The following is a 24,947-nucleotide window of genomic DNA, read 5'->3' as shown; positions in this document are numbered from 1 at the left end:
TTGCCACTAAGGGGGATCCAGGATAGGGTAGTGTCTAGAGGATGGGTGGGGGAGGGGAACGTCTACAAAGAACTCAAGGGGGCGGAGGACACGCAGACCGAGGAGCTGAGACGTAAGTGGGGGGCGAAGCTTGGTGGTGAGATGGAGGATGGCTTATGGGCGGACGCATTGAGCAGAGTCAACACGACCGCAACATGCGCCAGGTTCAGCTTGGTCGAATTCAAGGTGGTCCACCGGGCCCACGTGACGGTGGCCCGGATGAGTAGATTCTTTGGTGTAGAGGACAGGTGTGCAAAATGTGCAGAAGGACCAGCAAACCATGTTCACATGTTCTGGGCGTGTCCAAAACTTAGGGGATATTGGCAGGGGTTTGCGGTTGTCATGTCCAGAGTATTGAAAACCAGGGTGGCAATGAGTCCAGAGGTGGTGATTTTTGGGGTTGCGAAGGACCCGGGAGTCCAGGAGGAGAGAGGCTGACGTTTTGGCCTTTGCTTCCCTGGTAGCCCTGAGGCGGATACTGCTAGCTTGGAGTCGGAGACCTGGCTAACTGACATGGCCAGCTTTCTAGGCCAAGAGAAGATTAAGTTTGCCTTGAGAGAGTCACTGTTAGGGTTCGCCCGGAGGTGGCAACCATTCATCGACTTCTTCGCGGAGAATTAATCGTCAGCAGGGGGAGGGGGTTTAGGGTAGTATAGAATAGGGGGTCAATTTGGCGGGTCTTGGCGGGATGGGAGTCGGTGATTGCACTGTTTATTGCTCTTTGTGCATTGTTTTTATACTGTTGTTTGTAATGCCAAAAATACCTCATTAAAATTGTTTATCAAAAAAAAAGATGCCTTCCAAAGAGATTGAATGTTTGCACCGCAAAGGAGTTACCGATTTGATCAGTATCATTGAAATGCTGTATTTTTATGTGGAATTCACACTTTATGACTATTATTTGATAACTGATACCAGGTGAATCGGTTTATGTACAAGTCCTTTTGATTTCAAGAATAATGAATCTATTCTGATTTTTCTTTGGTTAGATTCGATAATGGAAATTTCTCAGGACAGAAAATATGCTTTATCATGAAGAATTATACACTACATGTCTTCAAATTCAGTCTCTAGTTTCCTGTGAATATTTTCTAAATTTGATGCTGGAACTCTTGTCAAGAAGTTGTGATAAAATGAAAATTAAGGAATTAATAAATGGGAATTGGTTAAGAAGTTGGACTGAGGTCTTTGATATGTGATTAGCATAGCAACACTAATCCGATATTTGCCTCCGAAGTGAATAACAGCAGGGCATAGAACTTGGAGTTAAAGTGCAGATGGTAAAAGTTCAAAGGAGAGGACAAGGGTGAATTTCGCACTTGTAATCTAAAAGGGTGCACTCCTGTAATATATTTCATTGAGAGACCTCCAAAGACGTAATTCAGATAAGAACAGATCAAAAGAAAAATCAGTACGTCAGTGGGCAAGGTTCATCCTACATATGGAGCTGAGCAGAGTTGGTCCAAGGTCATAGCTACACCGAGGTAGCTGTGTTCACTCCAAACAAACCAGTGTCTGGGAAGTCCTGTTTGAACTTCCAATTGTTTCTGTTTCAGATCCGAAGCAATCCCAAAAGGTGCTTAATGTGGCAACTATTGCTGGATTTTGCTAATAATTTAAAAACCTGTGGGATGTTGTTTGGGGAGGTATGGCTCTGAGTTTAGGAAAATAGAGAGGATTGGAACTGGATCAATTTAACAATATAATGTGTAGTTGTTATTATAGTTAAGTGTATGTTTTTTAGTTATATTTCTTGTGTGTTTTACCGTTTAATAAACATTTATTTTGTTTAATTAGAAAACTGGAACCTTCCTCACTGGTTTTAACATCTTTCCTCACATTAAACCAAATTGCAAAAAACATTAGGAACCAGCATGTTTTCCTTCTGGGATTTGGAATTCCTAGACTTTAACATCAGCTGGGTTCCTAACAAAATTTTGGGCTCTTGACAAGATATTAAAGGCATAATTTCTTGACTGTGTTGGAATTAGTGATTTTTAAAATAATGAGCGTGTGTATGTTCGGTGGATTGGCTATGCTAAATTGGCCCTAGGTGGAGTTACGGAAATAATTTGGGCTTTGGGCCTAGGTAGGGTCTGTCAGAGGGTTGGTGTAGACTCAATGGGCAGAATGGCCTCCTCCTGCACTGTAGGGATTCTATGATTCTATGAGGTTTTGTACCATGTGTGTGGGGTAGTCTGTGTAGAGGTATTAAGGTACCTAGTAATGCTGGAACACCATTGGTAGATATTTCCTATTGGTCAAGCTGTACGGTAGCTCCGCCCTGCAAGGCGGGGTATAAGAGCCCGTGCCGCCCCAGCAGCCTTCATTCTGTACCTGAGCTGCTGGGGGAACCATCTAGCTTATTTAAAGCCTTCAGTTGGACTACAACCTCGCTTTAGTGGTCATTGATCGTGCATCAATTTAATAAGCTAGATTTAAAAGGATGGAGCTCCGAATCAAGCCGAAGTGTCTGCAACTCAGCCCCCACGCGGCGAACTCAGCGGCAATCTTCAAGCACTGGCTGGCATGTTTTAAAGGATATCTCTGAACGGCCAAAAACACACCCACGGGAGAACAGAAAATGCAAGTCCTGCACTCGCAAGACATCCTAGGCCCCTGGATGTGGCCTCCAGAAACGCCCGCGCTTACGTTCCCGACCGCGCAGCAGCCCCTGGGCAGCGTGGAACCCCTCCACAGCCGACCCCGAGACACCCCCCATCCCCTCACAAGCTTGTGCTGCAAGGCGGCCTGGCAATCCCGGGGGGCCCCGCTGCTACTTTTGCGGGCAGGCCAAGCATCCCCGGCAGCGCTGCCTGGCCCGCGCATTCACCTGCAAGGAATGCGGTAAAAAGGGCCACTTCGTGGTGGTATGCCAGGCCCGTGCGGTCTCCAGCGGCGAATGCGGACCGCCACCACAAACCTCTCCACGGTTCCCGTGCGGTCAGCGGGCGCCGCCATCTTCCTACTCCAGGGCCACGTGCGGCCCCGGGAGCCGCCATCTTGTCCTGCAGACGCCACGTTCGATGGATGGGCGATTTTAATCTTTTTATTGGCATTTTATTTATAATAAAATCTTTTTATTGGCATTTCTCATATTTATAAACAGTTGTATATATACACATCACATTTTTCTCACCCGCGCTAATTTCCTTTATTATACAGAGGTCCCCCCACCCCCCGGGGGTTGCGCAGTCTTTTGGTAACTCATCTATCTTGGTGTTATAATAATAAAAAAAATAAAATAAATTCTTATTAGGTTACTCCTCGTTGTTGGCCTCAAACAGGTTTTGGAACAGACCGACAAACTGCCTCCAAGTATCCAGGAAGCCTTCCTCTGACCCTCTGGTGGCGTACTTCATCTTCTCCAGGTGGAGAAATTCCGAGAGGTCAGCGAGCCAGTCTGCAGCTGTGGGTGGTGCTGCCGATTGCCAGCCGAGCAGGATTCTCCGGCGTGCGATTAGGGAAGCGAAAGCAAGGGCGTTGGCCCCCTTCCCCATGTGTAACTCTGGCTGCTTCGATACCCCGAAGATTGCCACGATTGGGCATGGCTTCACCCTCACCCCTACAACCTTGGACATTGCCTCGGAGAAGGCTGTCCAGAACCCAGCAAGCTTGGGACAAGCCCAAAACATGTGGGTGTGGTTGGCCGGGCCCCTCTGGCACAGCTCACATTTGTCCTTCACCTCCGGGAAGAACCTGCTCATTCGGGTTCTGCTCGGGTGTGCTCTGTGCACCACTTTGAGCTGCATTAGGGTTAGCCTTGCGCAGGAGGAGGTCGAGTTCACCCTGCTCAGTGCTTCGCTCCAGAGTCCCCAACCTACCTCTGTCCCCAGTTCGTCCTCCCATTTTTGTCTGATCTCGTCCAGTGGAGTCCGGGCTCTGTCCAGTAGCTGTCTGTATATTTTCCCACATAGGCACAAGCAACGGGAAGGGGGGGGCTATCAGGTCCTCTAGTGTGTTTTCTGGGGCTCCAGGGTACCCCACTGTCTCTTTGCGGAGGAAGTGTTTTATTTGGAGGTGACTCATTTCCTGTCCTTTTGCTAGCCTCCTCTTCTTCGTCAGTTTGTCTAGTGTCGCCAGTCTGTGCCCTACGTAGAAGTCCCCGCCTGTCAATGTGCCCCCGTCCCGCCTCCATCTTTTGAAGGTTGTATCTAGCATAGCTGGGGGGAATCTGTGATTGCCGCAGATGGGGGCCATGGGGGACATTTTAGTTATCCCGAAGTGTTGTCTGAGCTGGGTCCATGTTCTCAGCGTGGCCGCTACCACTGGGCTCGTTGTGTATCTTGTTGAGGGGGATGGGAGTGCTGCTGTAGCCAAGGCCCGGAGGGTTATTCCTTTACAGGATTCCTCCTCCATTTGTACCTAATCTGTGTCAGGTTCTTGTACCCAACCCCTCACTCTTTCTGCCGTTGCTGCCCAGTGGTAGTATTGTAGGTTTGGTAATGCCAAGCCCCCTTTGATTTTCCTCCTTTGCAGTGTCTGTTTTGGGATTCTCGGGTTCTTACCCCCCCCCCCACACACAAACGCCTGGGCGCCGCCATTTTGTGCACCCCCAGCCATGTGCGACCAATGAGAACTGCCATCTTGGATGGACTCCCAGGACCCCAGCTCGGCTGACCGCACACCGCCCGAAGAGAACACTCAACTGCTGAGATTAGCCTCTGTGACCCTGGATCAGTCCCGGCCTCGGACACTCTCAACTGCTACAACAATACTAATCAACGGGTACGAGACATCCTGCGTAATCGACTCTGGGAGCAGGGAGAGTTTCATACACCCCCGACACGGTAAGGCGCTGGTCTCTCCTCGTCCACCCCGTTAATCAAAAAATCTCCCTGGCCTCCGGTTCCCACTCAGTAGAGATAAAGGGCTTTTGTGTAGCAAACCTCACAGTCCAGGGAATGGAGTTTAAAAATTACCGGCTCTACGTCCTTCCCCACCTCTGCGCGGCCACACTCCTAGGTTTAGACTTCCAATGTAATCTTCAAAGTCTAACTTTCAAATTCGGCGGCCCTATCCCCCCCCCCCCCCCCCCCCCCCCTTTCACTGTCTGCGGCCTTGCGACCCTCCAGGTTGATCCGCCTTCCCTGTTTGCGAACCTCACCCCGGATTGCAAACCCGTCGCCCCGGGAGCAGACGGTACAGTGCCCAGGACCGGATTTTTATTAGCTCAGAGGTCCAAAGGCTACTGAGGGAAGGAGTCATTGAAGCTAGCAACAGTCCCTGGAGAGCTCAAGTAGTGCTGGTAAAGACCGGGGAGAAGCATAGGATGGTCATCCAGTACAGTCAGACCATCAACAGGTTTACGCAGCTAGTCCGCCTACCACCAGTTCCCCATCCGCACTAGTGACCGCATATACACTGCCTTCGAGGCAGATGGACGGCTCTATCACGTCTTAATGGTTCCCTTCGGTGTCACCAACAGGGTCTCGGTCTTCCATTGCGAGATGGACCAAATGGTTGACCGGTACGGTTTACAGGCAACATTCCCGTATCTCGATAATGTCACCATCTGCGGCCACGACCAGCAGGACCACGACACCAGCCTCCGAAAATTCCTCCAGACCGCAAAGATCCTTAACCTTACATATAACAAGGATAAATGCGTGTTTAGCACCGACCGCCTAGCCATCCTCGGCTACGTAGTGCGAAATGGAGTTATGGGCACCAACCCTGAACGCATGCGCCCCCTTATGGTGTTCTCTCTCCCTCACTGCTCCAAGGCCCTGAAGCGCAGCCTAGGGTTTTTATCTTACTATGCCCAGTGGGTCCCCAACTATGCGGACAAGGCCCGTCCCCTGATCCAATCCACAGCTTTTCCCCTGCCGATAGAGGCCCGCCAGGTCTTCAGCCGCATCAAAGCAGACATTACAAAGGCCACAATGCACGCCATCGACGAATCCCTCCCCATCCAGGTCGAGAACGACGCGTCTGACAAAGCTCTGGCGGCCACCCTCAACCAAGCGAGCAGACCAGTGGCCTTCTTCTCACGTACCCTCCATGCTTCCGAAATTCGCCACTCCTCAGTCGAAAAGGAGGCCCAGGACATAGTAGAAGCTGTGCGACATTGGAGGCATTACCTGGCCGGCAGGAGATTCACTCTCCTCACTGACCAACGGTCGGTTACTTTCATGTTCGATGATGCACAGCGGGGCAAGATAAAAAACGCTAAGATCTTGTGGTGGAGGATCGAACTCTCCACCTACAACTACAAGATTTTGTATCGTCCTGGGAAGCTAAACGAGCCTCCTGATGCCCTGTCCCGCGGCACATGTGCCAACGCACAAGTGGACCGCCTCCGAGCCCTCCACGAGGACCTCTGCCACCAGGGGGTCACTCGCTTTATCAAGACCCGCAACCTGCCCTACTACATCGAGGAGATCAGGACAGCCACCAGAGACTGCCAAATCTGTGCGGAGTGCAAACCGCACTTCTACTGGCCAGAGAAAGCGCACCTGATAAAGGCTTCCCGTCCTTTTGAACACCTCAGCATGGACTTCAAAAGCCCCCTCCTCTCTACCGACCGCAACACGTACTTCCTGAACGTGATTGACAAATACTCCCGGTTCCCATTCGCCATCCCCTGCCCCGACATGACCGCAACCACCATCATCAAGGCCCTCCATAGCATCTTTGCACTGTTCGGGTTCCCTATTACTATTACATAGTAATAGGGGGTCCTCCTTTATGAGCGACGAACTGCGTCAATTCCTGCTGAGCAAGGGCATCGCCTCGAGCAGGACGACCAGTTATAACCCCCGGGGTAACGGACAGGTAGAGAGGGAGAACGGAACGGTCTGGAAGACCGTCCTACTGACCCTACGGTCCAGAAATCTCCCAGTCTCCCGCTGGCAGGAAGTCCTCCCGGATGCCCTCCACTCCATCCGGTCACTGCTTTGTACCACAACCAACCAAACACCTCACGAACATCTCCTTGTCTTCCCCAGGAAGTCCTCCTCTGGGACCTCGCTCCCGACCTGGCTGGCAGCTCCCGGACCCATCCTGCTCCGAAAACGTGTGCGGGCACACAAGTAGGACCCGTTGGTCGAGAGGGTCCATCTCCTGCACGCTAATCCCCAGTACGCCTACGTGGCGTACCCCGACGGCCGACACGATACGGTCTCCCTACGAGACCTGGTGCCCGCCGGAGCCCCACGCACACCCCAGCCACCAGTCCCACCCTCCCTCCCACCTGTGCACCTTACAGGAGGATCAGTCCTTCCTCCAGCCCCGTCTAGGCACCCCCACCCACCGATGCACCCGCAGATGCTCCCTTCCCAGGTCAACCGTTTTCTCCACCAGCGCCTTCTAGGGGTGTTGAAGCTGCCACAGAGATCGAAGCCATGCTCCCGGAATCACAGACGCCCGAGCCTCCACCGGAGTCACCACCGATGCTTCGACGATCATAGAGGACGACCAGGGCACCCGATCGACTGATTGCTTCATTTTAAAGTGTATAGTTAATTATGAATCATAAATTGTAAATAGAATTGTAATAGTTACAAAGTGCTGTACGGAGGTATTACGGTACTTCCATAACTATAATTTCTACCACGTTGCCATGTTGTAATATCAGGCCACCACCCCCGCCAGACACTTTTTTTAACTGGGTGAATGTGGTAGTCTGTGTAGAGGTATTGCGGTACCTGGTAATGCTGGAACACCATTGAGAGATATTGTATGTTTCCTCTTGGTCAAGCTGTATGGTAGCTCCGCCCTGCAAGGCGGGGTATAAGAGCCCGTGCCGCCCCAGCAGCCTTCATTCTGTACCTGAGCTACTGGGGGAAACATCTAGCTTATTAAAGCCATGGGACTACAACCTCGCTTTAGTGGTCATTGATCGTGCATCAGTGTGGTAGTGTGACATTTAAAGTAAAGTTTTGGCAATTGCTAATACCTGTTTGGGAGTAAAGGATGTAACCTTGCAGAGTTTGAAAAGTGTAACTAAAGCTAAAATGATTATATTGGCAGATATGTTGCAATTGTGATTACCTGCAAAGGTAAAGAAAGATGACATAATTGGAAGTATAGCTAAGCATTTGAAGTTGCAAGGTATACGTGAGAGACCGAGTTCTCCAAAGGGTGAAGCAATTAAATTGCCTAAGATACAGTTGCAAATGCAGAGACTTGAATTGGAAGCAGAGGAAAAGAAAGGAGAGAATGTTTCAAAGAAAATCGAAATGAAAAAATTGAAATGGAGAAAAAGGAAAAAGAGAGAGACCATTTCAAAGAGAGGGAGGAGAGAGAGAAAGAAGACCGGAAAGGGAGTTGGAGACGTACAGCGTAAAAAGCTGGCAGGTAAAAATGACACCAGCGGATGGTGGAGAAGTACTTGTTCCAAACAAGAACCTAGTGGGGAGATGTTTACATTCATACAGGCTCTTGGACGTAGATACATTTTTCAATTTGTTTAAATATATTAGCTAAACAAATGAAAAGGCCACAAGGGATTTGGACATTGTATACATTTCTGTGAGAAGAGATATTTTTGGAGTATATTACAATTAAGAAAGCTGATGAGTTGATATCAGAGACATGTAGACCAAAGTTTTGAAATAGTTTGGACAAACATGTATTGAATTTGACAGGGTTAACCGTTAAATGTTGATAGGTAGATAAGAGCATTAAAGATAGAAATAACCCATGAGGTCAGTAATTCTTCTGGAAGAATTTAAAGATACATTGCCTTCAGTAATAAGGACTCATTTGGAGGAACAGGCAGGCAGCTCAATTCGCTGATGATTGTGAAGTAGTTCATAGATCCAAGTTTTTTTTACAACATCGTTTTAGATCTGAGAGAAATGGGAAGGTGAGAAAAAAGTAGGTCAGGTAAAAGAAGGAATAGTTGAAAATTTCAGAGATTCCAGCTCAGTGAAAAGAAAGGGAGAGTACAAGGAATATGAGGAAGATTAGATGCTTGCATTGTAATAAACTAGGCCATATCAAGTCAATGTTCTGGAGTTAAGTGGGAAAACCAGTTGGAATTGTGGGACTTGGGAAATAATAAGTCCGAGACTGTGGAACAAGAAAAAACAGTAGGATTCGATCACAGAAAAAACAAACAATAGAATTTGTAAGGAGATGTGAAAGTGTGTGCATAGCTTCTTCAGGATCAGAGTGAACAACAGGCAGCCAATGTGTTAAAGGACTTTGTGAAGGAAAAGTCCTTTCATATTTATAAAATGGAGTGGGTAAAGATGTTAAAATTTTACTGGAGCAAGTCAATCACTAATGTTGTGCTATAAGGATATTTGCTGTCCAGAGGGGATTTTGAAGGAAGAGGTTCTAGTAAGTGGTATAAATGGGGAAGCTGAAAGAATTATTCTGGCTAAAGTAAACTTGAGAAGTAGTTTGAGGATGGGAGAATGGATTGTAGGAACAGTAGAAAAATTGCCTATTGCAAGATTAACTTATCTTCGAGCATGATATCGCTGGGTCACAGTAATGCCTACTATAGTTGAACAGCCTGTAGAAAGTCGTGACAGGATTACAGATCGAGAATCCTGGGTTGTTTCTGGATAATGAGATCATGGGCACAAAAGATGAAACAGGAGGAGTGTAGCACAGGATAAGGGAAGTGAGATACAATTAGCTGACAGAATCTTTGGTGAAATGATTCAGGATGAAAGGGAAGTCGATAAGGGGTTCTGGATGAAAGGGAAGTCGGTAAGGGAGTTGAAGTGTTTAGTTCAAAGAAATTAATAGAGTTGCAGAAAGGAGATACAAAGATAAAACGGGTCTATCAAACAGCATATTCTGAATTAGAAGCCCAAAGTGGAAACCTTCTCATGTTAATGCGGATGAAAAATGGGCACCAAATTGTACTACCACCTAGGAAAGAAATTCTGTGAATAGCCCATGCGATTCCATCAAGGGAACATTTAGGAATAAGGAAAACTCGGGAGAAGATACAAAAACAGTTTTACTGGCTTGGGTTACACACAGATGTAGTTATTTGTTGAGCATGTCAAGCAATAGGAAAACCACAAGGTGTATTAGGAGAATGGAGGGGGTGTTCGGAGGCCGTGGTGGAGGAGCAAGGGGGGGAGGGGTCGAAGGATTGGGGCGGTATTAAAAAATGGCGGCCTGATCTGCGAGTCATCTTCCTGCACTAACGAGCTCAAAATGAGGTACGTGCGGCCTCGGCGGGGGCGTTCCCGACTGAGACCATAAAAACTAGCCGAAGTCTGTTAGATAGTGGGATTGTTCTCCCCGCTGCAGGTGCTGAGAAACGCCCTGCAATGTGTGCCCAAAACAAGACCTTTTTTTTTTTTTTGTGCAATAAGAATCTTTATTATTGTCACAAGTAGGCTACAGTAACACTGCAATGAAGTTACTGTGAAAAGCCCCTCATCGCCACACTACGTCGCCTGTTTGGGTACACTGAGGGAGACTTCAGAATGTCTAATTTACCTAACGAGCACATCTTTCAGGACTTGTGGGAGGAAACCAGAGCACCCGGAGGAAACGTGCAGACTCCGCACAGACAGTGACCCAAGCGGGAATCGAACCTGAGACCATGGCGCAGTGAAGCAACAGTGCTAACCATTGTGCTACCATGCCATCGCTCTCTGTGCCAACTACAGAAAAGTCATCAAGTGGGGTTGTATTAAAAAGTTGGGACAGTCAAAATCCATTATTAAAAATAGACTTGCTAAAAGGATATTGGCAAGTACCTTTATCAGAAAAGTAAAGGCAAAGGCTATCACCTTAAAGTTTGAGATGAAAAACTAACTCTCAACATCCTAGAGACTAACTAATAAGATTATTCGTGGACTCAGACACTGTGCTGATGATTTGCATTGACGATTTGGTGGTGTTTAGTCAGAGTTTGGAGGAGCTCCTACAACATCTGGAAGAGCTTTATGATCGCTTACGAAAAGCTAACTTGGTCATGAACTTGGCAGAAAGTGAGTTTGCTAAAGCCCAAATCCCATATTTAGGCCATATAGTCCTGAAAGAATTGCTGTTAAGTAATTTGGATATTCTGAATTCTCTCTCCGTTTACTCGAACAGGCGCTGGTGTGTGACGACTAGGGGATTTTCGCAGTAACTTCATTGCCGTGTTAATGTAAGCCTACTTGTGACAATAAAGATTGTAAAAAAATATATACTGTGGGACATGGTCAGATGGCTCCATGAGATGCAAAAATACATGCCATTTGGGAATTTCCAGAACCGACAACAAAAGGGAAGTTCTGAGATTTCTGGGGCTGAGTGGATTTTACTGCAAGTTTGTGCCATTAACAGAACTCTTCAAGAAGAATAAGAAATTTAACTGGACAGTGGAATGCCAAACTGTTCAAAAATTTAAAAAACCCGGATTAACAGCAGCACCAGTTTTAACCATACCAAATTATGATAAACAATTTAAACTGAATGTGGACGCAAGTGATATTGGCATTGGGACTGTTGCTGTAGGAGGATGACACCGGTATAGAAAAGTTTGTCGAATATTTTCAAGGAAATTAAATAATCAACAAAATATTCTATTATCAAAAAGGAAACATTGAGTTTGGTTTTGGAATTGCAGCACTTTGAAGTTTATGTTGCTAATAATACATCAAAGACCATAAGCAGACCATAACCCCCTACAATTTCTGGAAAGACCTCTGGATTGGGACACCAGATTATTTTGATGGAATCTATTACTTCAACCATGTGTATTGCCGATGCAGTACCAAGGATGTGAAGTGTACAGAAGTTGGACATTTAGCAAGGGTGTGAAAGGACTGACGTGGACCTTTATTTGTAAGGAAACATGGTGTATATTTTATGTCAATGCATGAAATCTGATTTTTGTAATTGTAGATGAGGTGGAAATGGTAAGAAATGAAATTGTCTTTTCAATTATGATGCTTAAAAATGGGAGGGGCCAGGAAGTTGTGATAAAGTGAAAATCAAGGAACTAATAAATGGGAATTAGTTAGGAAGACAGTTTGACTGAGGTCTTTGATATGTGGATTAGCCTAGCCACACTAAACAAATATTTACCCAAGTGAAGTGGATAACAAACAATAGGGAATAGAATTTCAGGAGATCATGCACAGATGGTAAAAGTACAAAAGAGAAGACTAGGGTGAATTGCACCCTAAACTCGCCCTTACAGAATATATGTTTAAAAATGTCATTAAGAGGGACAAGTAGTTCAGGTAAGAAAAGATCAAAAGAAAAGATAGTACATCAGTGGCAAGATTCCTCCGATTTGGACAGTGAGCTGAGCAGAACTGGTCCAAGATCACAGCCACATGCAGCAGGCTGCTGTGTTCACTCCAAACAAGCCAGTGTCTGAGACATCCTATTTGAACTGACAGTTTCTATTCTAAAAGCAGAAGCAATCCCAAAAGAGATGGTGTTGAATGTGGTAACTATTGCTAGATTTGCTTAATTTTAAAATCTATGGGATGTTGCTTGGAGAGGCAGAGCTCTGAATTTTGGATAATAGGGGGGCTGGGAACTGGGTCAATTTAACAATATTGTATGTAGCCGTTATTGTAGTTGAGTGTACGTTTTTGGTTGTCTTTCTTTTGTGCTTTACTGTTCAGCAGACATTTATTTTATTTAATTATCACCATTTATTTTACTTAATTATCACAAGAAGACCTTCCTCACTGGTCTTCACAACTTTCCCAACATTATACTAAATATAATTAGGAATTGGAATTCCAAGTCTCCCTTCCGCTGTTTGGAAAATCACCTTGGTTCTTAACACTTAAGTAAATACCTCAGTCCAGCACTGAGGGAATGCTGCACTGTTGGAATTAGCATTCTTTGAAAAAGATGTTAAAATCAAGTCTGCCCCCTTGAGTGGATTATTCCATAGCACTATTGGAGAAAGTGTCAGGGTGTTCTCACTTGTGTCCTGGTCAATACTTATTGATCAACCAATATCACTTAAAAATCTATTATTCAGTAATTGTTTTCATTACTATTTGTGGGACCATGCTGTGCAAAGATGACATTTCCTACATTGCAACTTTGTCTATATTTCAAAAGTACTGAAGTTGGGGTGTCCTGAGATTACAAAAGACACGATATGAAAAATCAGTTTTTTGCTTCTTGATTTGTGTCCCTGATTCAAGGGCTATTAAAAGCCACACAAATGGCTAAGATGTAAAAATATCTAACATGTATTTCAATTGTACTTGGACTACCTGATTAATCTCATTTTCAGTATATTTTTCCCTTCTTCCCCATCTACCTTCAGATACTCTTACACCGGCCTCTAGTCCATCATCAGCAATCTTTCCAGTTACACCATTAGCCCAAGATGAAGCTTCCACCTCTAGCCTCAGCATAGAATGTCGAGTGTGTGGGGACAAGGCCTCTGGCTTTCATTACGGTGTACATGCCTGTGAGGGTTGTAAGGTATGTGCAATATAATGAAGTCTTTTTATTGAAGTGTGTATTTTGTTGATTTTCTTTGTCAACATTATCAGTAGCTCCTCTATTGATGATTAAAGGAGATAGACTTTATTCAATTCTGACTGCTTCACCAAATCTACAGCATCAAGAGGTCAACTCTCTTTTAGCTCAATATTTTGATACTTGATTTCAGATGCTTAGGACATTAGACATTTGGCTAAGTGCAGTTTTGAAGTTCTTAGGATGCCAGCTTCATGTCCTTCATGCTCATGTCATTTTTTTGGATATTGGCAATTCTAGACTTCATGGGCAACACGGTAGCACAGTGGGTAGCACTGTTGCTTCACAGCTCCAGGCTCCCAGATTCGATTCCCAGCCTAGGTCATTGACGGTGTGGAGTCTGCACGTTCTCCCTGTGTCTGCGTAGGTTTCCTCTGGGTGCTCCGGTTTCCTCCCACCAGTCCCGTTAAGTAATTTGGACATTCTGAATTCTCCCTCTGTGTACCTGAATAAGGGCTGGAATGAGGCTTTTCACAGTAACTTCATTGCAGTGTTGGTGTAAGCCTCCGTGTGACAAAGATTTTTTTTTTTTTAAAGTGGAGTCTCCTCCCTCCTGGCACGCAACCCACCTCAACCATACATTTTCCCAGATGCTGAGTGTGATGCATTGGAGCATTCACTAATTGCTTTGGACAACCATTATACTTCAATTCCTCAAGGGAAGTATGGGACCAGAAGTCACAGTACAACTATTGCCTTCCAACTAGCTGGGTTTCTTTGCGTGAATGGTTGATTCAGAAAATTATTCTGGTAGGACTGCAGTGGGAGAACATTACTTTACTCATCACTAGAGCCTATAAAACTTGATTTGCAGATATATTAGCAGTACATCTCCACATGCTACATGGATATAGATGTGACAATTTTAACTGTTTCCTGATGAAAGACCTGAATGCCTTTTATATTGAGGTTTAAATGTTTCGGAATACAAAATACTGGACAATTTTAAGACACTGAAGTTCTGATCTGCAGAATTTCAAATGGTTTTTCATAAGTGATGCTGGCTTGGAATTTTAAATTAAGCCTTTTCAGTCTTTTCTTGGGCTCGATTGGGAGTATCTAATTTTACACAAAGTATACAAAAATCTGGAACAATTAATTTCCTTTTTATCCTTAAAGCATGAGCATTGTACTCAAGCTCATTTATATACCATCTTTTTTAAGAACTAAATGTTCTATTGAACTGAAGGGAGAGGCCATTTTCCCTCATTGTTCCATCAAAACCAATTAACAACCTTTAACTGATTCCCAAATGCTTGCTTCCACTGCCTACCTTGAAGACTATGCCAGATATTAATTAGTCTGTGTGCAGTAGTACATGCCATCAGTCCGGATTGTACCTTTATTTTGAAATAGCGCTTCAGATTAACTTTTTATTTTGTGTATTTCCATGTAAATTAACTCTGAATTAATAAGATGGTGCATTAAACCTGTTTGAATTTCTTTTGCCATTGTTCTGTCTGGTTTTGAATATTACCGAGACCTGTCGGGGTGTAAGTTTGGTCTATTTGCCCTGTACCGAGACCTGTCTGGGTGTAAGTTTGGTCTATTTGACCTGTACTTAATAAGTTATTTACTTCATTTATTTAGGGCTGCTCCTAGCGGGCATAAAGCCTTCTCAGGAGTATAGCGTTTTACATCAGCAGGAGCGTCAAAGCACTTTGGCATCTCTGGCACTGCTCATCAAGCCATCCCCCAGTTTTGCTATCCACTGACCTTGCTCACCACATACACACCCTCACCCCTCCCCACACGTCAGCCTCCAGGACTTCTCTGACATCAGGCTTGCAGAGGGAGGAGTTGGTGTGTGAGCAGAGGGGAGGCAGGAGTGTGGACGAGCAGCGATCAGGCGGAAGAAGGGTGAGCAGAGCTGGGGGTTGGGGAGGGTTGTGATGAGAAGTGTTGGGGCGGATAGCAGCTGACTGGACATAAAGGTTAAATGAAGGAACCCTTGTAAACACCTGTAAACACTTGAAACAGCTATAAGTACTTGTAGGCACTTCAACACAGCACCTGCCAAAACACTGGATCTGGACCTCGAGGGGCATGCCTTCCTCTATTAACCTCAAAGGAGGCTTGAATTTGGTGAAGCAGTGCTTTGCCACTTGCCTTCCTGAGTTCCTACAATGATTTCTCCGTACTGCAGCTGGGAGAGGAAGCCCATGCTAGTCCAACATACAAAGATAACTGCTCACGATCAAACTCTGTCAGGGCATACACCACTGCTTTGCTGCTGTCCAGAAGATCCAAGCGAATGGAATTTCCTATTTAGTTCTTGTATCTTGCTGCCTTCTTTTCAAATATCTTCTGAAACCTTTATCTTCAACTGTACTTTTGCCTTGCTACTACCTGAGCCTTGTTTTCCCTTTGTTTAAAGAGCTTTTTCTTCATGTAAACTACTGTGAGATATTTTCCGCATGTGAGGAATGCAAAATGCTTTTGTTGGAACCTAATATTTGTTTCAATTTGGAAAATGCACTGCTGTATACAAGAATCACGTATCAATATTTTGCTAAAATAGTAAAACAACTTTATTTTATCATGTTGTTCAGAATTATTGACAGACATCAGTAGGCTCCTTATTACAATGCACTTTCCTTTGACTAATTCTCTCGACCAATTAATTTTGTGCAGATTATGGCTTTGGTTAAGAGCGGAAATTGTAACTTTAGCTGAGGACTATAGAAGTCATCTGTTTATAGTTTATTTCATTTACTGTTTTCTGAAAGTGAATTCATATGCCCTCATGTCTGGAGGGAAAATATCAGACCAGAAGTCAATGTCAAATTGGAATTTTTCTTTGTATTGTATTTGAGAAAGTCAACAAATACTGGAATTGAAAAAGGAAGATTAAATTATTTACCAAGATCTTGTATTCTATTAGAATCATGTTGCTCTGTAATTGCTGCTGTGATTTTTATTTTGCAGGGCTTTTTTCGACGAACAATACGATTGAAACTGGATTATGATCAGTGTGAACGCAATTGTAAGATTCAAAAAAAAAACCGCAACAAGTGCCAGTCCTGTCGTTTTCAGAAGTGCCTTTCAGTGGGAATGTCACATAATGGTATGTGATGGCTGTACGCTAGATTTTGAAGCAAAAACTTAAGCACTCCCAGCGCGGTTCTGATTGGGAGGTGCATGGGCATGGACTGATGTATCTGTTTTTCTCATAAGCATATCCAAGTTCTGTCACATTATACACACACCACATTCTGATTTTGGTCCTACGTTTTTATATGGTCAATACGTGCAGGGCTGAATAATGGCCTGGCTGGTTCCGCACCTTGAAGTCAGCGGCGTTCTGACGTCTGGATCTGCCGTAGGAAGTGTGCCTGATATTGCGCTAATTGCTGCTAATTAGTGGCAAGAGCAGGTTACAGAGCGTCACCAGCCCAATGAATGCTGGAGAGCAGGATGTCAATTCTCTGAGGCTGTCAGCTGTGACCCAGAAAAAGGTCATGGCCAGCACTTTAAAGGACCTCTGTCATGGAACAGTGTCAGGTAACCCATCAGAGGATCAATCGAGTGGATCTACTCTAAATAGAGAAGAATATGCACTTCTGGTATGTGCCACGCGCTGGCAAGAGAAGGAAGCACAGTCAGACTCTTGCTGTGTGGGTGAAGGTGGCCAAAGAGGCCAACAGTGTTGGCGTAATGAAAAGCACGTGGTCCCAGTGCTACAAAAGGATCAATCACCTCCTGAGGTTGGCCAAGGTGAGTTTGGCATCAGTATGAGTAATCTTGGTCCATTGTGATACAGGCCTTGCTCGCGAATGCAGGAGGTCATTGAGGTTAGCTGCTTGTCAGAAGTAGTACGATTCCACAAAGCTATATCCTATCCTATACCATACCATTTGCATTTCAAGTAATGGACTAGTTATATGAAATGTGGTCAGTAGGATCATCTTATAACGCATGAGCATAGGCTTCTAATCTGATAATGAGTTGGATGCATACCGTATAATAGTTTGAAATTTGTGGTGAAGCCTTTATGTCCAATCTTTTCAGGAGAAGTGAGAGCCCATGCAGGTGGGGTTCTACCCAATCTGGACGTCCTGACTCCTTATGAGGAGCAAATGTTGGCCCTGCTGTAGCCCAATTCATCCAGAAGTATAGGCAATGGAGGAATTGGAGGAAGGCCTGGTCCTGGTGATATAGTCAAATTATCAGAGTGATTGATAAAGAGGAGACATGGCTGTTGGTGGTTTAATGGGAGTTAGCGATTATGTAATGTGTTTGGTGAATAGAGTTCACAAAACCCTGCCAACTTCATGATCTCGAGTTTCAGATCATAGTTCAAAAGCTCATTGTGTCTGGCGTTTAATCATTCATGTTGGACTGTGAAGAGGTTGACGGTCGTCATGTGATAATGCTGATGTGTCAAGTCATTACATACCCTTACCGATATCTCTGTTACAGGAGAAGCCTCTTCAGCACAGGTGGCACCAAAAGCCATCCGGCAACCTCTCTCCTCCTCATCCAAGGAGGCCTCCGAGGACGAGGAGGAGAGAGGTTGCCGGATGGCTTTTGGTGCCCACCTGTGCTGAAGAGGCTTCTCCTGTAACAGAGATATCGGTAAGGGTATGTAATGACTTGACGCTCCGATACTAGTGGTAGGAGGTGAGCTGCAGCTGCCTTCATCTGGAAGTTTCTCTCATGGCACTTCTGTTGGGGCGGCATCTCCTTCATCCATCAGCCATTGTCCATTGCCGTGGCGACTGAAGATTCGCATGCATCTCAACATGAGTCTCCTGAAGTGTCAGCCGTTATGCAGAGTATGCCCGTCAAAGTCATTCAGTGCAATGGAGGTAGCAGATCAGCTGTCTCTCTCCATATACCCCCAAGCAAGGAGGGAGCACTGTGCTGAAGCACTCGTAAATGTGGTAGTAAATATCCACATTGGTCATGAATAGGGGCACATCGGTGAGGTTTTTATTCATTGATGTTGTTAGATTTTTTGAGCCTGTGGAAACACACATCTCCCATTCCCTTATGCTGATGTTCTTATTGATTGCTGTGTGACTGGTGTCTGGAGGTTTAAGAAATAAATAAAAGGTTGGTGGAGGGCAGGAGAAATATTGTTCTCCTGTGGGGTGATCGTGAATGATTGGATACAGGAACTACAGGATTTTCATTGAAACATGAGAAAAGGAGGCCCAATGTTTTCACCAGAATCCTTCTGTAGCAGTGGTAAGACACGCAGGCATCCCAGCAGTGGTGCACCTCTCTACTCTATCACAAGCAGGAAAATCCCTGAGGTACCTCAACTCATCATTGCCCCTTCTGGCATATCCTCATCCGTCAAGACATCTTGGATGGCAAGGCTATGGAGTGCACAGTAAACCATGACGATCAGGACACAAACGAGGGGAAGTATTGTAATGCACCTCCAGATCTGTCCAGGCATTGGAATTGCATCTTTAGTAGATCAGTGGTCTGTTCCACTATGACCTTGGTGCTAGCATGGCTCTAATTCTACCTTCTCTGTCAAATCTGGACACCCTCGCAGGCATCATAAGCCACCTTTTCAGTGGATATCCCTTATCACATAGTAGCCATTCTTCCAACAAATCGGTGCATGTAAAAAGTTCTGGAATATGAGATTTCTAAGGATGTATGAGTTGCTGCCTGGGTACCTGGCACAAAGCTGCATGATCCACCAATTATGCTCGCACATCAGCTGGACATTGATCAATAGAATCCGTTCCTGTTTGTGAAGGTGCATGGCTGTTCTGCAGGAGACTTAAGCTACATGCATGCAGTCAATGGCTCCCTTCACACTGGGAAAACTTGCAGTAGCTTCAAATCCTCTGGCTCTATGAATTTGGCTGTGGCCATCTTGTGTGAAAGCAATATAATTCCCAGCCCTTGGAACATTGCATCTGCGAACATCGAGATGCAATGATATGCAGCAGGCTGTGTTAATCCAAGAAGGTCTCCACAGGCTGCATGAAATGAACCTGTTGTGAAGAGGTTCAATGCCACTGTCACCTTCAATGAGACAGGCATCGGGTGGTCCCCAATGCAGTTGGATGCCATTTTTCCTGCGGGCATCTCGCAAAGTAATGTTACAGTGGCTCTTGAAAACCTGAGTCTTTACTTGCACTAAGTCTCACTGTTGCAGGTAGCTAAATCTCTGGCTGCATACTCTTGGGGCAGCAGAAGATCGTCTGCTCTTCTACTGAGTGTTTCTGGGTTGTTCCTCACCTTCGGGGTCTGGGGCTGCTTTGCTCGATCCCCTTCCTGAAAATCCACATAATTTTGAGTCTCCTTGTGTTCCCTTCTTCCTTTCACCCTTCTCCTAATCCTTCACTTTGTCTCAGTGGAGATTCCGTCTCCAACTGTGACCACAATGCCCATCTGTCTCGAGACTTTACAACCCTGGGTCATGGACATGAAAATAATTAATCAATCAAAAGAGCCCTCTGAGTCAGAGGAGGGAAAACAATATCCAAAAGGTTCCACTCATTCCCCTGAGGATGCTCTGCAGTCAATTAAGTGTATACCTATCTAAACCAGCTTGCCCATTAGAAAACCGATTCCCTACCTGTCGTGATTTCACCCTGAAGGCATGTTATTGTCTTAATGTACTTTAGCTGTGAGCTGGGTCATTAATGACCTTACTTGCGTTCTTAATTACAAATTAAATAATGTGGGCGGCTCCTGACATGCCCACATACTATATTATCGTAAGATGGCATGATGTCATAAATGGTGCCCCAGCGTCACCCCCATATTGCTTTCCAGAAAGCGATTAATATTATTCAGCCTATAGTGTTTGGCACAAAGCAAATTACTGCAGATGCTGGCAATCTTAAAGAAAAACAGAAAATGCTCAGGAGATCTGGTAGCATCAATGGAGAGAAACTGAGGGAACATTTTGGGTTGATGACATCTCATCAGAACTGATGAAAAATTAATTATTTATTTCTTTGCCGAGACTATGGGAAGCATGGTATTTGACGAGACTGATGTTTTGTTGCCCAAAAGACATCCATTTATTTGATTCTCTTGGGTTGGGAGGTTATGAATGGCCCACTCGCATGTAAAGAAATCAGTAACCTGACATTAATACTGCTCACTTGATAAAGAGATTGTTCCATAGCTGCCCGAATTGCTGTGTGCTACAGGAGCTGAGTTCGATTACCACCTTCATAGTTGATCACTTCCAGCTTGGTTCTTGCAACATACCCCTTTTCTGTATAATAAACCTCCAATTGTATGAAAGCACCAGTGCAATTTATTTCAATGTAGTAATAGCAAAGTACATACAATCACCCTATTTTTTTATTATCACCGGTGTGTCTAAACCTGGCTTTCTATCACCTATTAGTGCTCCTATGAGTGCAGCCTGAGTGACACCATTCCAGGAAGTTGGCTTCTCAACCTATTGAGAGGGATCAGTGGACTGAGGCAGCTGCCATCTCATGTCAGCTTGTTCCTCCGCAGCTTAGTATCACATTCTACTGCTGCGTGTTAGCAAAAATGTTCCAAAACAAAAGAAAGGGAAAGAGTAGAGCGGTCGAAACTGTGCTTTTGGCACTGCAGTTAAAGGATAAAGCGAAGGTGTGAAATAATTAAACCAGGAGAGAGTAATAAGAAATATCTGAGTAAACATTAGAACAGAAGTACAGGTGAGGGTGTGTGGCCCAAATAAGCATTCATTATACAAACAACAGTAGAAAGAATAAATTGAAAGAATGACAAAAATTTAACTTGAGAATATGACATAGTAGCCATTGTTGAAGCATGGCTGCAAGACAATCCGGGCTGGGAACTAGATATACACCAGGTTACAAAGTCACAGGAAAGATGGGGAAAATGGTAGATGAGGAGGTGTAGCCTTAGGGTATTGATAAAATAATTTAAATGATGAGAGGTAAGCAGACAATGGAAACATTAAGAGTAGAATTAATAAATAGAAAATATTTAAGACTAATAGGAGTTCTGTACAGGCCTCCTGGTAGCAGATGTGAAGTGGTAGAATATTTAAATGCAAAGATTAAACAAGCATGTAGTAAAGGTAGGGTGGATTTCATAGTGGATTTTAACTTTCATAAGCCTACATGATGGCCACTTGCCTTCTCCCTACCCTTCTGGGTTAGGAGTTGGGAGTGCTTCCTCCTACTCCTGCCAAACTCCCTCACCATTTAATCCCAGCCCCTATGGCCACTTCAAGATAAAAATCTATGCTGTGTAGTGTCACAGTTTTAACTCCACTGGATGTGGAGAAACTTGGATTTCTGGATTTTCCATGCTCCACAGGATTCCAATGCTCCTGCTATGTTGTTAAGTAAAAATTCCCTCTGTTTCTCTCTATTCTATCCCATCTTCTCCTTAATATCTTGAAAACTTTGGTCAAATCACCCCTTAAGCTTCTAAATTCCAGATAATACACTTCCTCATAACTTAACCCTTGGGGTCTCGGGGATGAATTTTACCTGGAAGGTGCAACTGAAATTGCAAGGAATGATGTCAGGCTGGCTCCCTGACCATGCCTGCCATTGGGCAATTTTGCCAATGGTAAGACTGGAATCAACAGTCTGCCAACCCCAAGGAGACGGTCAGCCAATTTCCATAAATAATGGCACGATAATTTAAGAGAGATTTATTATTCCCTAGTACTTAAATTGGAATTGGGGTTTTGCAATATCAGTGTTATCATGTAATTGTAACTGTGGTGTACAAATTTATTTATTTTTTCTCCCAGTTCTATCACACTCATTTTTAAGCAATTTTCTAGTAGCTAAGTATTTAAAATTCTATTGATGTTTTATCTTGTTATTTTTAAATAACATTTTAGTTTAAACTTAATTTATTAGCAAATTTTGTGACGGGTTGTGAGGCATCTGTCCTCTTTGTTTAATTTGAGAGCCTCCTTGATGTCATCTTGTACCATCAAAGACCTTTTTATTAACTGCAATTTCTAGTATTTTTGTTGTTCACTCCAATTCTTGGTTATTTTCTTGTTAATCTTCCACCTGTTTGTTTCCTTTTTAAATTGTCCACACAATTAAATCTCTTGCTTGCCAAAAAGTTATGCAGTTTTTATTTTCCCCCTCAGATTGTCCCTCCCCTTTCTCCGTCATATCTGACCAAGCTGATTTCTAGTTCTGTGAAACTCTGTCAAAGAGGGGCTTCCAGTGATGGTGATGTGCTGAGCGGACACACATCAGGTGGCTCTCCTCCCAACCAGAATCAAAAGGCACTGAGGCGAATTTTGTCTGGAAAATCGATAGCGAAATAACCCCAATGGAAGAGAGAGAACTGCAAAAAGAATGCCAACAAACGGGAGCTGAAGGGATGGCAGAAGTGGTGGAAAGGGCAACGAACAGCAAGCAGTTGAAATGGCAGACCCACAAGGCGAGGGGGCCCCAGCCGCCCAAGAGAGGGGGAGCCCATCGACTCGAGCACCAGCCTCCATCTTGCCACCTGGAGACGGGTGGAAGACCTCCCCCGAGAAGGAGCTGGCCACTATGAAAGAGGCTATCAGAATTGAGATCCAGGTGGCGGTTAAGGTGGAAGTGACTGAGGCGATGGTCACCCTACAAAAGCCGATCGACGGACTGGGGAAGAAAGTGTAGGCGTGGGGGAGGACGATCCATGACCTGTAGAGAGCCGCGACGGACCAGAGCGACACGATCGTCACTCTGGAAGCAGAGGTGAAAAGGTTGGTGGCGGCCGAAGGGAGCTTGAAGAGGAAGGTCGAGGATCAGGAAAATAGGTCCCGGCGACAAAACCTGTGGATTGTGGGCCTGCCAGAAGGCATCGAAGGCAGAGACCCAACAGGCTACATGGCCCAAATGCTGAGGAACCTAGTCGGGAGAGACTGCTTCCCCAACCTCCCAGAATTCGACAGGGCTCACAGGTCGCTCAGACTGAAGCCCAAAGTTGGGAAGCAGCTGAGAGCGATCAAAGGGAAGCTGCACCGATACCAGGATCGTTAGGGGATCCTGCGGTGGGCAAGACAGACTAAAGCAAGCACATGGGAAGGTCAGAGTCCATATTTATCAAGACGGCAGACCTGGCAAAAAGAAGGGCTGAGTTTAACCAGGCAAAGTTGGCGCTTTACAAAAATGGGGTGTGATTCGGTATGTTATTCCCAGCCAGACTCTGGGTCAAACGCCAGAGAAAGAGTACTATTTCAATATCCGGCGGAGGCAAACAACTTTGTATAGGCCATCGGCCAGGACAAGGGGCAGGGGAGGCAGCGATTGAAGGCGGGTTGGAGGAAAGTCGCTGATAGAAACAGACTGATAAAACAAGTTAACTTGTTTGCGCGGGACTGTACTGCCTCGTTCTGATCAGAAAGACCGAGTCACAGGAGAGAGCGATGACCGGGAAATGCAGGTTACGTGGCAGGCAGAGAAAGTGGACAGTCGGTGGGCCTAGGAAAGGGCTAGAGCAGCCATGGGAGTGGAGCAGGGAGGGCTAGCATGGGAAGACAGGCAGTAAGGGGGGTGCACCTTTCGGCAGAGAGGGAGCATCTGGCCAGACGGAGGAAGGGGGGGGGGGGGGGCGGGGAAGGAATAGGTAGGGAACAGGACGGGGAAAAAAAGAGTTAGTACTTGGATTGGCTTTGGCAGGTAGGGAGCAGGCTGAGGAAACAAGATGGCGCCGTAAGCAGACACTTTGGAGGATCCCTAAACAAAGAAAAACCCCGGAGTGCAGTGACGCGTCCACCATGCAAGTATGATTGATCCCGCAGGACCGGGGGGGGAGCGAAACCCCCCCATCAGGATTATCACCTGGAATGTCAGGGGACTCAACGGCCCAGTGAAAAAGTCCAGAGTCTTCGCCCACTTAAGCCTAAAAGCCAACATAATCTACCTGCAGGTGACAGACCTGAGGGAGAAGGACCGACTGCGGGTAAGAAAGGACTTGGTGGGACAGACGTACCATTTGTGCCAAGGGGCAAGGGCTAGGGGAGTAGCCATACTGATTAGCAAGAGGACGAAGTTCATTGAGACATAGACGGTTACAGACCAAGGGGGATAAGACCATAAGACATAGGAGCAGAATTAGGCCACTTGGCCCATCGAGTCGCTCCGCCATTCAATTATGGCTGATATTTTTCTCATCCCCATTCTTCTCTCCATAACCCCTGATCCCCTTATTAATCAAGAACCTATATATCGCTGTCTTAAAGACACTCAGTGATTTGGCCTCCACAGCCTTCTGCGGCAAAGTGTTCCACAGATTCACTGGCTGAAGAAATTCCTCCTCATCTCTGTTTTAAACGATCGTCCCTTTAGTCTGAGATTGTGCCCTCTGATTCTAGTTTTTCCTACAAGTGGAAACATCGTCTCCACGTCCCCTCTATCCAGGACTCGCAATATCCTGCAATTTTCAACAAGATTCTCTTTTCCCCCCCCCCCCTTCATCCTTCAAAACTCCAATGTACAGAACCAGAGTCCTCAACCGTTCCTCATATGACAAGCTGTTCATTCCAGGAATCATCCTTGTGAACCTCCTCT

At 45.4% G+C, this 24,947-nt stretch overlaps 1 protein-coding gene across 2 annotated transcripts in view; it reads left to right on the top strand.

The window, feature by feature from the left end:
• pparab (peroxisome proliferator-activated receptor alpha b) overlaps positions 1-24,947 on the top strand; it is a 111,443-nt gene that overhangs the window by 51,823 nt on the left and 34,673 nt on the right. For both annotated transcript variants that reach the window (XM_072484561.1, XM_072484562.1), the window contains exons 3-4: positions 13,250-13,410; positions 16,396-16,534. In XM_072484561.1, coding sequence (XP_072340662.1) covers positions 13,250-13,410; positions 16,396-16,534 — 300 coding nt within the window. The remainder of the gene's footprint in view (positions 1-13,249; positions 13,411-16,395; positions 16,535-24,947) is intronic.

The sequence above is a fragment of the Scyliorhinus torazame genome, chromosome 19, assembly GCF_047496885.1.
Source record: "Scyliorhinus torazame isolate Kashiwa2021f chromosome 19, sScyTor2.1, whole genome shotgun sequence".
In the NCBI taxonomy this organism is placed as follows: Eukaryota; Metazoa; Chordata; class Chondrichthyes; order Carcharhiniformes; family Scyliorhinidae; genus Scyliorhinus; species Scyliorhinus torazame.
The sequence above is the reverse complement of the archived record's forward strand: the minus strand, read 5'-3'. Positions and strand labels throughout refer to the sequence as shown.